Consider the following 15,296-nt stretch of genomic DNA (forward strand, 5'->3'; position numbering starts at 1 on the left):
GGACTGAAGAACGCTTGCATTTATTACTTCATATGTGTGAGTGCTTTGCCAGCATGTATATCATGTGCATGCTCGGTGTCTGTGGAGGTCAGAAGTTGTCAGATTCTCTGGAACTGGAGTTACAGATATTTGTGAACCACATGTGGATGCTAGGAACCAAAGCTAGGTTTTTCTGAAGCCCCTCCAGAGCTGTCCACCCCTATGGTAGTGATGGATTCCGGGGCCTTGTGTGTGCTCAGCCAGAGCTATGTTATGGAACCCAGCCCAAGATCACTTACAGGTGTACTATTATGGCTAAAGACGCTTTTAGAGAGCGTGGCTTTTTAATGTCAAAAATGTATGACATTCTTTTTATTCATTCTGTGTGTACACATGAGCATGCGTACAATCTGCATCACAAAATACATTGAAGTCAGAGAACTTGTGGAAGTCGGTTCTCTTTTTCCACCATGTGGGCCACGGACTTGATGCCAATCACCTTGACCTAAGGGGCCTACCCCCCACCAGGGATTTTTATTCATTAACTTCTTAATTTATTTATCTTGGTTTTTTCAAAACAGGAGTCCTAGAACACTCTGGGTAGACCAGGCTGGCCTTGAACTTGAAGATCTGCCTGCCTTTGCCTCCCAAATCCTGGGTTTAAAAGTATGAGGTATCATTGTCCAGTTATTTTTAAAATTTTATTTATTTTTATGTATTTGGGTGTTTTGTCTGCATGTATGTCTGTGCACCACAAGGTGACTTGTACCTGTGGAGCCCAGAAGAGGGTTTTGGATTTCCCGGGACTGGAGTAACTGGCAGTTGTGAGCTATCTATCATATGGGTACTGGGAATCATACCCAGGTCCTCTGAAAGAACAGCCTGTGCTCTTAATCACTGAGCTATCTCTCCAGCCCTTGGGGTATTTTGTTTGTTTGTTTGTTGTTGTTTTTTTTATTATTGGGAATGTTTGATGAAAGCACGTTCCTGGGTCAACTCAGACCCCCTTGATCTGAAATTCTCACAGCAAGAGCTTAAGAATATCATTCGTGGGGCTGGAGAGATGGCTCAGTGGTTAAGAGCACTGACTACACTTCCAGAGGTCCTGAGTTCAAATCCCAGCAACCACATGGTGGCTCACAACCATCTGTAATGAGATCTGATGCCCTCTTCTGGAGTGTCTGAAGACAGCTACAAGTGTACTCATATATAATAAATAAATAAATCTTTAAAAAAAAAAAAGAGTATCATTCGTTTTGAGACATGGTCTCATGTAGTACAGGGTAGCCTTGAACTCACTGTGTAGCTGAAGCTGACCTTGACCTTCTGATCCTATTACCTCCACTTCCTGAGTCCAGAGATTAGAAGTGTGGGCCACCATGGCCGTTTTTTTATTTTTATTTTTTGCAGTTCGGGGATAGGGAACAGGACTTGAGCAAACACTCTATCTCCTGAGCCCAGTCTGAGACTCTGAATTCAGCTGGTAATCCAGACTACGAGTACTTTTTTTTAACCCACTGAGCGAGCGCCCAGCCCCAGCTGCTCACATTCTGATGAAAGAGACAGGTGATGAGCAGAGGAGCCACAATGGATGAAGAGAATGTGTAGTCAGGGCAGGCTTCTCAGAGGTGGCACTTAACCAAGGCCTAAACAGAGAAAACGTGGCTATTTGGAGGAAAAAATAAGTTTAAGGTTAGCATGTTAAACTCACTGTGTGTTTGTGTGTCTAGCTAGGATGTGCAAAAGCCCTGGACTTGATTCCAAGCACTAGACAGAGACCTTTGGTGAAGATTCTCGCTGGAGGCTAGAGGCCTAACCAGCACACAAAGGCAGCCAGTGGAAGGAAAGACGGCAGGTCGCAGGCATATGCGACCTGAAGGCTACATGCATCTCAAGTTAACGATGAATGTGAACCAACACAAAATCAGAAACCTGCCTTGAGAGACAGCCCAGGGGCTCGGAGAGCTTACTGCTCTTACAGAGGACATGGGTTCGGTTCCCAACACCCACATCAGGCAGCTCAGGACAACCACCTACAACTCCAGCTCCCACAAGATTTGAAACCTCTGACTTCTTGGGCACCTACACTTACATGCACACATCTGTGCATACACATATACACACTTAAAAGGAAACTTTAAAAAGAAAAATTTTCAACAATCAAACTTAATTAAAACATTTTGTTTTGAGGGGGTTATTTTTTGTTTATTTATGTTTGTGGTTTAATTTGTTGGCTTGATGCTAGTGCATGAACTCTGTCAATTGTCTATTGCAGTATCCAAAGGTCTATTGCAAGAGGACAGAGGCCACAGGCCTTCCCCCTACTGGAATTTCCCTTCTCTGGACAGTTCAGAAATGACCACTGTTGGGTAACTTGAACCCTGTCTGGGACTAGCATTGTATTGGAGGCCAAGCTGGAAGAGTCCATGTGTGTGTGTCTGCATATAGCCGAGTTCACAGATGCAAGCGCTTGTGTAGAGGGCCGAGGCTGACTTCAGGTATCTCCCTCTATCCCTCTCTTTATTTACTGAAGCAGGGTCTTTCTTGGTCTGCAGGTGCTAGTTTGCCACTCCCCCACCCCCCACACCAAGATTGCTTGTCTCTGCTTCCCCAGTGCAGTGATTCCAGACCCACCCAGCCTTTACAATATCATGTAGTTCCTACAGATGCAAACTCTGTTCCTCAGTCTTTCCCAGCAGAAGCTTCAGCCACTGAACCATAACCTCAGCCCAAGAACAGGCTCTTAAAGACCCTTGCCTCTGGGCAGCGGAGGAAAGCTCATCCCTGGAGCCCCTTAGGATAACACAAAGAACTTGAGGACTGAGGCTGGGGAGGTGCTCAGCTGATGGAGCAATGGCCTAGCACGCAGGGAGCCCTGGGTTCCATCCTTAGTACAACATAAACCTGGCTTGGTGGCATAACTCCAGCACGTGGGAGGTAAAGGCAGGTGGAAGCAAGTTCAAGGTCATCCTCAGCTACTACATAGTGAATTTGAAGTTAGCCTGATATGGCTAAATCCCTGTGTCTGTGCAAGCGTGCACGAGTGCTTGTGTATTGACATTCTAGGTTGAATCCCCAGTAACTGGGGAAGAGTGGGGAGAAATGAAAAGAGGCTGGAGAGATGGTTCCATGGTTGAGAGCACTTGCTGCTCTTCCAGAAGGCCTATGTTCTGTTCCCAGCATCCACAACAGGCCAATTAAAACCACCTGTAACCCCAGCACCATCGAATCCAATGCCCCTGGCCTGCTTAAGTACTACATGTACATGCATTCCACAATCTTCACACACACACTCACACACACGAGAGAGAGAGAGAGAGAGAGAGAGAGAGAGAGAGAGAGAGAGAGACTGACACATATCTAAAATAAAACAAATCAAGAAAGTATTGATGGTAGTCCCAGGACTTTGGGAAATAGTAACCCTGAAGGGGTAGCTGGGCTTGCTTATCCCCCTGAGACCACCTCTCCAACTCCCCAGACTGTGCACAAACTTGGGATGGAGAAAAGCTGAAACTCACCTGCTAAGGTGTACCTTTGAAGGAAAACATGGTGGCCCTGGGCCTAATGAGTCATGTGAGGAGCCAGACACTTCCCAGTAGGCCTAGGGAAAAGGTCAAGTTGGCCTGTTTTTTTTTTTTTGTCCCAGAAGCCACAGCATTCAATTCCAGCTCAGACAGAGCTAAGAGTGGGGGATGGATAGAAAAATGGAAAAGCTGGGGTGCCTTGGCAGGACACTAATGGGGGGTAGGGAATGTCTGCCTATCACACACACAGAGACACACAGACACACAGACACACAGACACCATAACCACGAGCAGCAAGAGAAATCGAACTGTTTATTGGCCCAGATCTGGGTTTCCAGCATAAGGGGGACATCTGGGAAGCTGTATGAGGGGAGACACACTCCCGACTGGCTCCTTGCCTCCCAAGTCTCCCCTTCCTCAGCCTTTTCTTCCACACATTTCTTTAAGGCAGAGGTTTCTGTGTGTGGGAGAGATGAATCAGTGATTCCCAGGAGGCCTGACCGTGGCCAGGCCCCACGGACACACCCCCGCCTATCTCTCTAGCAGTCTTGACATAGATGTGCACATAAGAGGTCAGGCAGCACCCAGACTGGACAGGAGGTCACAGACCCCACATGGACACACAGACACATATAAATACAGTTTGTACCGTACTGGATTTTCTATTTCTCCACAGGATTTAGCAAAGTCCTTCAAGGGAAGATGCTTAAGAGTACCCAGGAATGTCCTTGGCCATCCATAGCTCTGTGAACTATGTCATTCATGGTCATTTTCAAGACAGGTGGTGGTGGTGGTGCACCCCTGTGATACCGGCACTCCAGAAGCGGAGGCAGGAGGATCAGAAGTCCAAAGACAGCCTTGGCTACATAGTAAGTTGGAGGCCAGCCTGGGCTGCATGAGACCCTGTCCCAATTTTTAAAAACAACAAATTGCAAGCAGCTACATCCAGTTCAAGGCTGCTCTGCCTTAGGGGACCTGGTGCCTGGAAAAGGGTTAAGGGGTAAGGAGCTCATGTGGAGGGAGGCTGGGTATGGGAGAAGGGGTTCCCAGAATGATCAATACCTCCCCTAGAGTGTCCTCATCAGGAAACCCAAAGTCTCCTCAACATCTGCCCCACACTGCCTCAACGGATTCTTCACTGCTCCCCAATAAAGCAAGTGGTCAATGAGATCTGAGAATAAAGATTGGGATTCCAGGACTCCTCCCTGCCCCCACAGTGGTTTCCTTTCCCCGAACATGAAAGGAAAGAGAAGAAGCAGCAGTTTATGAAATTGGGGAAGCTGTGGATTTAGGCCTCAGATAGACAGGGAAGAAGCCTTGGGTCCTCTGGGGACAGTGTTTCCTCAAGAAGTAGCCTAAGGTTGTTTATGGAAGGTGGCAGGAGCTGGGTGTGGTGGTACAGAGCTTTAAAATCCCAGCACTCAGAACAGACAGGTAAATCTCTGTGAGTTCTAGGTCAGCCTGGTCTGCCTAGCAAGTTCTAGCCAGTCAGGGCTACATAGAGAGGCCCTTAAATGGAGGAGGCAGGAAGGGAACCAGGGGGCCGGAAGATAGGACAGACAGAATGCTGAGACCTTTTGTAGCAAGTGGCAAATGTCTAGCCTGAGGCTCCAGCCTGCTGTCACCCTAGACCCTTAATGGTCCCCACAGTCTTGGTACTACAATCCAATTAGTCAGTGCTTCCGTTGGCCACCTGACCTATGAGCTGTGGTCAGTTCCTCCAGACCTGTGGGGCTGAGAGACATCATGAGGTCACCTGGTCTCTCTCCACAGAGCTCTCTGTGGCTTGGTTAACTATCAGTTCACATTTTCCCTTCAGACCACTGTGTTACCCTCCAGAAATGTTGGCGATGTAGGCATATGCATGCCTCTCTCCAGTGAGCTGGAGCTGCGGAGGGGCAGGAGCCGGTTACCAGGGTTCCCACCTCTGCGTCCCGTCACTCCCTTCCCGCGCCGCCAGCACTGGAGCGGCCTCAGCACCTCCCTCCGAAGGTCCCGGCTACGCCATGTATAGATGACAGGGTTGAGCAATGAGTTGAGGGTGGCAAAGGCAAAAAAATAATGGGCTTTGTAGAGGACAGGGCAGGCCCGGACGGGACAGGTAGAGTCTAAGAGAAGGATGCTAAAAGCTGGCAGCCAGCAGATGATGAAAACACCTAGTACAATGGTGACCGTCTTGAGCAGGGCCAGTGTCTGAGGACCAGCAACATCCACTTGGCTGGAGCGGACTACAAAGTAGATTCGGACATACAATGCCACAATAGCCAGTAAGATGACGGAGAAGATGGTGACCACGCAGAGCACATAGTACTTAGCATAGAGGGGCAGCACAGTGGAGCAGGCCTCTAGCTGGTCCAGACAATTCCAGCCCAGGATGGGCAAGCCACCCAGAATCAGCGATATTAGCCAAGAGGCCCCAATGAGCATCAACATTCGACAGCTTTTGTCACTGCCGTAGAGCTTGACCTTGGCGATGGCCACTTGTCTCTCGATGGCGATGGCCAGGAGGCTGAAGACCGAGGCGGAGAGTGTGATGAAGGCTGAACCCTCTCGGGCAAACCACTGCAAGGGAGTTAAGGACAGAGTGACAGGCCCCGAGAGCAAGGTGTTGGCCACGAAGGCCACGCCTGCCAACAGGTCGGAGGCTGCCAGGTTGCCAAGGAACAGGTACATCGCTGAGTGGAACTTGCTGTTCCTGGCCACTGCGATTAGCACCAGAAGGTTCTCCACCACGATGGCACAGCATAAGATGATGATGAAGGCCGAGGCCACCTTGCGGGAGGGGGTCTCCTGCATGTCCAGCGTCTCCTTGGTGTAATTGTAGTGTTCCAGAACCTTCTCAGGATTGAGGTACTCTGAGTATAAGCCGCCCATGGTGGGGCTCAGTGGCCGGCCGGGGCCATGGGGCTGAGCACTGCAGAGGACAGAGGGACAGAAAAGGGACAGCAGGTCATGGTTGTGGCTTTTGCAGGGACTCTGAACTGTGACTACAGAGCTTCAGGGTCTAGCTCCAAGATCTCAGTGAGTGACCTCAGGGAAGCTACATTCATCACCGACCCTCCATGTGACAGACTGAATGCTTAGAGAAGTCAGCTCAGGTTTTCAAGGTCACCAAGCTACCACGTGATAGGGTACACAGTCAGTAAGCCCCAGCAACAGTCTCTTGTGTATGTGTGTGTCTTAAAAGGTTTTACTTATTTATCATTATATGTAAGTACACTGTTGCTGTCTTCAGATACCCCCTAAGAGGGCATCAGATCTCATTACAGATGGTTGTGAACCACCATGTGGTTGCTGGGATTCGAACTCAGGATCTCCAGAAGAACAGTCAGTGTTCTTTACTGCTGAGCCATCTCTCCAGCCCTTCTGTTTTTGTTGATGTCTTTTGACATTTTATTTGGTTTTAAGACAGAATCTTAGTAGGTGAACTGAACAGCTTGGAACTCATGGAGTTCTACCTCCCCTTGCCTCCCAAGAGTTGTGATCCAAGGCGTGTTAAACCATGTGAGGTTTACAAAGTGAGATTCTGTCTCAGAAACAAAGAACAGAGTGCTAGGGCTGTAACTCCCTTGGTAGAGAGCTTGTCCAACATGCAGGAAACCCAGGGTTCCAACCTCAGCAGGGCATACTTAAGTCATGGTAGTTCATGTCTGTAACACCATCACTTGGGAGGTAGAAGCACGATTGAGGTCATGGTCATCTTGGCTATATAATGAAGCAAGTTGGGGAAGACAGCCTCGGCTACACAAGATGTGTCTTTAAGCTCATCAGTGAGAAGGCAGAGGCAGGCAAGGCTCCGTGAGTCTGAGGCTAGCCTGCCTCAAAAAAAAAAAAAAAAAAATCCAATACCAAGTGATTAGCCCTGAAATTATATTCATATAAGAAATACTGTAGCTCTCTTGCCTCCAGCTTCTCTCTGCCCCCTCCCCTCTTCCCTTCTCCCTCTTTCCACGCGGTCATGGCCAGTCCCTACTCCTCTACCTCTACCTCTCTGCGCTCTCTCTCTCTGCCTCTACTACCCTCCTGGCTCCCCTCCCATGCCCTGAATAAACTCTATTCTATACTAAAAAAAAAAAAAAAAAAAAAAAAGAAATACTGTATGAACTGAACAGGTTGTATTTATATATTTAGGAATATATATAGACAGAGAAGGAAATGGAGGCCATAAAGTTGAGAGAGAGTAGGGTGTTGCAAGGGATGGGTTGGAGAAAGGAATAGGAAGAGGAGAAATGATATAATTTTTATTTAAAGAAATAAAATTATTTAAATATTTTTAAAAAGTTAGGCATTCTGGTATGTCTAAAGACAATTACATTGTATTCATATACAAATAAATAAATCTTTAAAAAAAGAAAAAGTTAGACATAGCTAGTTGGTGGTAGTGTATTCCCTTAGTCCCAGCACTTGGGAAGCTGAGGCAGGAGAATGTCTGTGAGTTTGAGGTCTAACTGGTCTACAGGCTGAATTCCAGGACAGCCAAGCTACACAGAGAAACCCTGTCTCAAAAACAAAAAAACAAACAAAAAAGTCAGGCATAGCGTTGTGCTCAAGAGGCCGAGGCAGGAGGGCTGCTACACATTCCAGGCAGCCTGAGCTGCACAGCAAGATCCTGTCTCAAGAAAAAAGGAACACATAGAAGATTCCCTGGACTTCTAGAAACCTACCTGCCTTCCCAGAGAACAAGCCTCAGGTAGGGACTGGACAGCTTGTCACTTCTGTCCTACACACAGGAGCCTCAGGCTTCATGCTGTCTGCTGACCTGGGTCAGCAAGATTCTTATTACCACCAGCACCAAACCCTGCTCATTACCACCCACAGCCAGGATTCCAGGCTGGGACTAAGCCTTGAGGCCATGGGCACACCCAAAGATAAGGACTTGGGGAGACACCAGGACGGCCCTAAGGTCCAAGCCTCCCAAAGCTGTACTATCCCGAAGGACATGGACCTTGGTGGCACAGCAGAGTTCATCTGTTCCCACTCTAACTCCAACACTCAAGAGAGTGAGCTACTGAAGGCTCAGCCTCTTAGCCCCAACATACCCATCTGTACAATGGGTACCAAAAAATATCTCCATAAGGGATGAAAAACTCTTTTTCAAGGATGTGTGAAACCTGCTGTGCTCCTGTAATCACAGCACCCAAGGTGATGTGAACTTTGACCCAAGAGTTCAGGACCAGCTTGGAGAAAGAGTGAGGGCAGAAAAGACGGATGGACAGGGCATGAGAGATGGCTGACTGGGGAAGTGTACTTGCTGAGCAAGCCTGACACCATGAGTTAGAGTCCCCAGAGCTATGGTAGGAGTGACTCTCTGGAATTGTCCTCTGACCTCCACATCAGATGCCAGTGGCAAGGGTGTGCCCATTCTCCCTACACATCATGTCCCCCCATAATAAACATGATAAACTTTAAAAAGGGAAGGAGGGAGAACCAAGAGAAAGGGCGGGAACAGCTGCTCGGGAGCTGGGGAGACACTGGTAAAGCACTTGCCTTCTCAATGTGAGGGCCTGAGTTTGATCCCCACGTTTAATAAGGCCAGTAATGGTAACGTGGGAGTTTGAGACAGGGCAAGCTCCCTAGAAGCTCAATGGAAAGAAATTTAAAAAGAAAAAGATATATGCAGGGCCTGAAGAGACAGCTCAGTAGGTAGAATCCTTGCCTTGTATACACAGGACCTGAGGCTAGCCCCCAGCACTTACACAAAAAGACTGAGAGTGAGCTGAGTGGTGGTGGCGCATGCCTTTAATCCCAGCACTAGGGAAGCAGAGCAGACTGATCTCTGAGTTTGAGGCCAGCTTGGTCTACAGAGCTAATTCCAGGACAGCCGTAGCTAGACAGAGAAACTCTGTCTCAAAAAAACCAACCAAACAAAAAAACCAAGGGTGAGGAGTCAAATCTGTGACCCTAGCACTGGGCAAGCAGACAGGAGGATCCCCAGGCCTCTGGTCCTCAGTCTAATCTTCTTGGACAGTTTCAGGCCACTGAGAGACCCTGTCTCAAAAAACAAGGCAAAACACAAGATAGGATGGAATTTGAGGAGCAGTAGGTGAACTTGCCCTCTGGCACACACACTCACGTGTACACATACATGTACATGCACCTACATACACAACACACACAGAGAGCAGAGGAAATATCCAACAAGTATTAGCTAATGTCTTCAGTGTTCCCCCTTTCTCAACACACACAAGCTCTGGACTACCTCCATCCACCCGATCTTCTGGGAAAAGATGCTGACTTAGCCAAAAAAAAAGAACCAACAACAACAAAAACCCACCCTCTAACAGCTGGTTTCCATCCCCACCATCTCACACTACCAAGGACACTGGGTCCCTAGGGGGCGGGCAGGGCGCTGGCACCCCCACCAGTGCCAGGATGCAATCCAGATGTGTCAAGCCCCTGGAACAAACATGGCAGAGCCTCTGTCACATCCGGTGTGAGGAAGTCTAGGGGTGGAAATGGAGAGAATGAGGAGGGTCACTAGGTCTGGGAGGTCCTGGCTGGGAAGATGGGGTAGCTGCTAAAGTCATGTGAGCTGTGAAGGGGCCCCAATGTAGCTGACTATGCAGAGGGGCCGGGAGGCAGGGTATATGAGCTGTGAGGGGAGGCCCCCTTGGAGCAGTCTGTGCAGAGAGGCAGGCAGAGAGGTTAGAAATTTGTTTTCATGAAGCGTCTGAGTCACCCACCCCTCCTTTGCAAGGAAAACTGAGCTGAGCCTGGGAAGGGACAGGGGAAGGGAGGGGGATCTGTGTGGGCAGAGAACATGAGACGCTGAACACGCCATGGCCAGCTAGAGGGGAGTAGGGGGAATCTCAGAGGGGCTGGAGCAATGTAAATCCTCCAGTTCTTGGTTACAGGGAGAGGCCACATGTTAAGAAGTCTCCCCAGCCTGGGCTTGGAAAGAGGCCTGACAAGAGCCACGTGTTTCCCAGAAAGAGCACCGTTCCAGAAGCTGGCTGGTTGAGCCGGTTCCTAGTGAGCACTGAAAATGATGGGGGTCTTCCGGGGTCGCCCAGCCATCTCCTTTCCCGGATGTCCCCTCGGTTGGACACCCTAGCCTTTGAAGGGGTTTACAGAGACAGCTGCTGCCCACCCCCTGGGCGAGGGGACATCCGTCCTACTTTGGGAACAGAGAAGAGCTTGTACGTGTCCTCGGGGACAGCTGCCCCACCCAGATCCTCACACAGAGGCTCCTTGTTTCCCCTGCCTGGACAGAGCCCCGGGTGCCCCAATGCCCTCAGCTCGTTGCATTGCAGCGGGTCCCAAGCCAGTTTGGCCTAGGCCACACAGCTAGGCCTTCAAGCCAGGTATTCAAGCCGAAGTAGCCCGGAGCCTGATTGGCTCATTTTCCGTGCATCCTCTGCATCCGATTGGTCCAGCTGCAGTGAAGAATCCTACTGTCCCCTTTTGGAAGCTGCTGGGACTCTGCTCTTCAGGAGCTGTGTGATTGTCCCTGTGGGGCTGTTTGAACCACAGTCTGACCGCTGGGTCACCCCCCCCCCCTTAGATGCCTCCATGCTGCCCTGATCATCTGGGCCCCTCTTGGGATTCATTGTTGAGAATCAACCCCCCTCCAATTCCAAGCCTGGTGGGTGAGAACCCCTGGGTGTGTCCCTTACCCACCCCCCTCTGAGACTCCCACCTCTTCTCCAGTCTGGCCGGGTACAAGAGGAAGAATTACGGCCATTTCCTGCAGAAATAAATGTGACCGGCCAGCCAGAGCACCCTAGGGACCGACCAGAAAGTCTGTCTTCCAGGGGAGGGAAGACAGTAAATGCTGTCTATACTCACAGCCTATACCAAGGCTAAGACTCTTTGTGTGAGTGTACTCACACTCACATACACGCACGCACACCCCCAAACACACACATACATCGTACATATACACACACAAACCACACACCATACACAGACACACACCATACACACACTACAGACACACCACACACACTGTCCAAGTAAGGAAGGGGAAACTCGGGTCCAGGCTGGCACGTGCTTACGCTCGATTTCTCTCTCTCTCTGTCTCTCTCTCTCTTTCTCTCTCTCTCTCTCTCTCTCTCTCTCTCTCTCTCTCTCTCTCTCTCTCTCTCTCTCTCTCTCATCTCATCTCATTTTCCCTCCTAGAACCTTTCTAACCAAAGACAGGAGCTTAAGCGGTTTAAGGACTTTCAGAAAGAGGAAGCTAGCCCAAAGGGTTGGAGCCTTGGAGGAAGAGTCACTCTACAGGCGGATAGAGGCGGGCCTCTTCCCTTTGTCCAGACTCCAAGACCTGGCTAAACTCCGACTCTGGCCTCCTGTCCCACTCCACCACAGTGGTCCAGACTGCCTCTCAGAGACAGGGGAAGTAGCCGCTAGAGAATAGGCTCTGAACTAAAAATGAGCCTGACTGGTTCATACCTATAATCCCAGCTACACAGGAAGCTGAGGAAGGAAGATGGGAGTTCAAGACCAGCCTAGGCTACATAGTGAGTTGGAGATGAGCCTGGGTAGTACAAGGAGACTGCCGACTCATTGGCTAAAGGCACTTGCCACCAAGCTTGGAGACTTGATCCACCCCCAGTACCCACATAGTGAAAGAGAGAAATGACTCTCAAAAGTTTTTTTCTAACCTGCACACTCATGCCACGAAACACACATGCCCACACATAAATAAATGTAAGTTTAAACTGTATACATATTAAAAAGCACTGTGTGTTGGTGCACACTTTTAATCTCAGGACTTGGGAGACAGACATGCAGATCTCTGTGAATTTGAGAGCAGCCTGATCTACATAGTGAGTTTCAGGACAGCTGCATAGTGAGACTCTGTCTATAAATACATGAAATTAAGAACTTGGTGTAGCTTAGGGGTACAGCATCCTTTTGAAGCCCTGGGTTCCCAGGACTGCAGAAAATACATGAGGAAGAGGACCAAGTGAAAGGGTCTGGAGTGAGGGAAGAGAGATAGACCCGGACATGACTGCTTAGCTAGAGATTAGTGGAGGGGAAGGCTGAAGGAAGGCCTGGTGGCTCCCCTCCACCCCCTCCACTCCCTCCCAGTTCCAAAGAGCTCACCCATCCCTGCAAGCAGCTGGCCAAGCTCAGCTCTGCAGGAACCTCCCCCAACCCCTACCCCTTTGGTTGCTGTGTGGGTGTAGCCCCTCCTACATGGCTTCTGCCCACCAAGCTTGCAGGGGAGAACTGACCTAACTCAGAACTTTATTCTCACACCCCCCCCCCCACCGCCACACTCTCCTATGGCTAGCTAAGGCCCAGGCATACACACACTAACCTCCTTTTGAATCTCGACCTCAGGGTCGAGACCAGCTGTAGTGGCCTCTGGTGTCTCCTACAGACCCCCTCCCAACCCCCACACAAACACTTTTTCCGGTAGACTATCTTATCTTTGGATTTCATTTGACTGTCACTGTCTAGGCCTTCAGGAACTACCTTCTCTTTTTGTTTTGTTTTGGGGTCAGGGACTTACTGTGTATCCCAGGTTGACCAGAAACTCATTATGTAGATCACGTTGGCCTTGAATAAAAAAGATGCCCCCTTAACTCTCCTGAGCACTGGGATTAAAGAAACGAGGCATCTTGCCCAGCACAGCCCACCCCCAATTTCTATCGGAGCATCTGACTTTATCATCGGAAATTATCTTGTTTTCCACAGTACCGCGTGAAACCAGCAATCAGGTTCACCCTCAGCTTCTTTTGCCTGGTCCAAGGGAGGCAGGCGCATGAATGAATGAAAGAGCCCGAAATCGGAGGGCTCGCATGCAAAGCATGGGGACATCTCAATCCCTTAACAGCACCCCTACCCAACCACTACACGAAGCCAGGCGCGTCTCCATGGAGACGCCAGTAAGACCCGCCCGGCTCAGGCAGCACTCTCCGGCTCCTTATCAGGCCGAGGAATGCGTGGTATCCACACTCGCTCGGGCTCGGGCGGCGCCATCTCTCTCCCGAGACCCCGACACGCGCGCAGGATGTCCCTAACCTGCAGAAGGCAATAGGGGGAGGCGACACCTCTGCATCCCACCAGAGGGCCCCCACATCTAGATTCTAGGGCACCGGAGAGAGTAGCTACAGCAACTACTTTCCCTCCCCCTCAGTGATGCTCTCACGTTGCCCCACAGGGGACAGTAGGCTCAGCGGGTGTCGCCTCGGGCATCTAACAACAAGGATAGGGACGGGGGTGGGAGGTGGAAATCCCCGGGTGAGTCAACCCGTGCGCTAGAAGGGGGTGAGGTCCCACCGCTGTGTAGCCCGCGACAAAGCGGACTCTACGCCACGCATGCCTTCCTTCACCCCTACGCCCCATCCCTGGGCTAGGACGAGAAGAGGAGACACCTGGACTTTTCAGTTAATGTCCCTTTTCTTCGAAACAAAGTGATCTCCCGAAAGGGAGACTGAAGGACAGGGGCAACTAAGGGAAACTGAGGCAAAAAAGTAGTCTCACTGGCGGTGGGGTGATGGCCTTCGCCAGGGACCCCGCCCATGAACTCCGAGTGTGCGCTCGAACGCAACACCTTTCATCCTAGCTCAAGCCGAAGACAGAGAAGAAGGGATGCTGCACCTCTCCCCAGCAACCCCACTGCCCCAAACCCTGCTTTCTGAGAACCCCCATCCAGTCTTGCAAAGTCGCCAGCCCAAAGCGCTCGGATTCCGCCTTTCTCTTCAGCGCCAACTTCCTGGCCCAAGGAAGGCGGGGAGCTCAGTCTGGGGGTGCGCCACTCAGTAGGTGGGGAGCAGCTGCCTGGAGTGGTGGGCAGGGGCGCACAGTGGATGATCCGTCCCCTCGGTGTAGCAGAGCCTGGAGCAGCGCGTGCAACGCCTGTACGAGCGCCTGACGCTGGCCCGGGCCCCCAAGCTGAGATCCCAGGGTCTCAGTGGATCGCGGCCCGCCCAGATCGGAACCTCCCCTTTGCCCCGCGCGCTCACCTGGCTAGGCCGGCCGGGGTCCCTGCCCTGGCCTGAGTGGCCTTGGCGTCTGCGCCCCGGGAAAGCCAGTGGCTGGTTTTGGAGACTGTTGGCTGTGCTCGGTCTAAGTCCCGGAGTTGGGGACCCAGGACAAGAGAGAGGCGGGCAGAGCCGCCGCCTCCGGCCCCAACTCCCTGTTCGCCCCGCCCTCCTCTCCTCCTCTTTCCGGCGGCGACTTGCAATGAATTCCAGATGTGGCCCGCCAGTTAGCCAGGGCGCGCACAGGGGAAGAGCAGGGCCCCTTTGTCCGCACCCCCCAACTCCCGCCCTGCTCCCCCCAAACCCCCACTCGTGAGAACTGCGTGGCATGATGTCACGGCCGCGTGACGTCACAGCTCTTTTGACCCAAGTGGCCTAGTCCTGAAACAATTGTATTCCATTTGGCTTAGCTCCAGGCTGGGACCTGGGACCTGGAAATGGAGGAAATCACACTTACCCACAACGTGAGGACTCAGCAATTCAAGATTGAGCACCTACTGTGTGTTTCTACAAGAAATAAATGCCTACATTGTACCACGCCCAGCACCCCCAAACAGAAGACTTGGTAAGAACCCCCAAATCCAACTGGGTGTTGTGGCACATATGCCTGTCATCCCAGCATCTGCCACCTGGAAGGGTTGTCCTAGCAGCCTTCACCCGGGTTGCCAGCTCAAGACCCTTTCTGAAAAACAACAGGCCGGGATGTGGATTCAGCTGGTTGAGTGTTTGCCTGGTTGTCCATCCTCAACACTGCAAAACTGTGGAATGGTGGCTCGGACCTCCAGTTCCTGCACTTGTGAACTCCAATTCCTGCACTTGTGAAGTAGAAGCAGGAGGTCTGTTTTAGAGTTCAAG

The 15,296-nt window shown here is 50.9% G+C and overlaps 1 protein-coding gene across 1 annotated transcript; it reads right to left on the reverse strand.

Moving 5' to 3' along the window:
* Positions 1-3,797: 3,797 nt before the first annotated feature.
* S1pr2 (sphingosine-1-phosphate receptor 2) lies at positions 3,798-14,613 on the reverse strand. Its single transcript, XM_028763843.1, has 2 exons — positions 14,424-14,613; positions 3,798-6,418 (listed from the first exon to the last, which is right to left on the reverse strand). Exon 2 carries the CDS (start codon positions 6,376-6,378, stop codon positions 5,320-5,322), a length of 1,059 nt encoding a protein of 352 aa, XP_028619676.1. The 5' UTR covers positions 6,379-6,418; positions 14,424-14,613; the 3' UTR covers positions 3,798-5,319.
* Positions 14,614-15,296: the final 683 nt, after the last annotated feature.

This window comes from Grammomys surdaster, unplaced genomic scaffold (genome assembly GCF_004785775.1).
Source record: "Grammomys surdaster isolate TR1022 unplaced genomic scaffold, NIH_TR_1.0 140, whole genome shotgun sequence".
NCBI classification, from domain to species: Eukaryota; Metazoa; Chordata; class Mammalia; order Rodentia; family Muridae; genus Grammomys; species Grammomys surdaster.

Coding starts and splice junctions, on each gene's coding strand:
- S1pr2 (XM_028763843.1), bottom strand. CDS start 6,378: ATGGGCGGCTTATACTCAGAGTACCTCAATCCTGAGAAGGTTCTGGAA.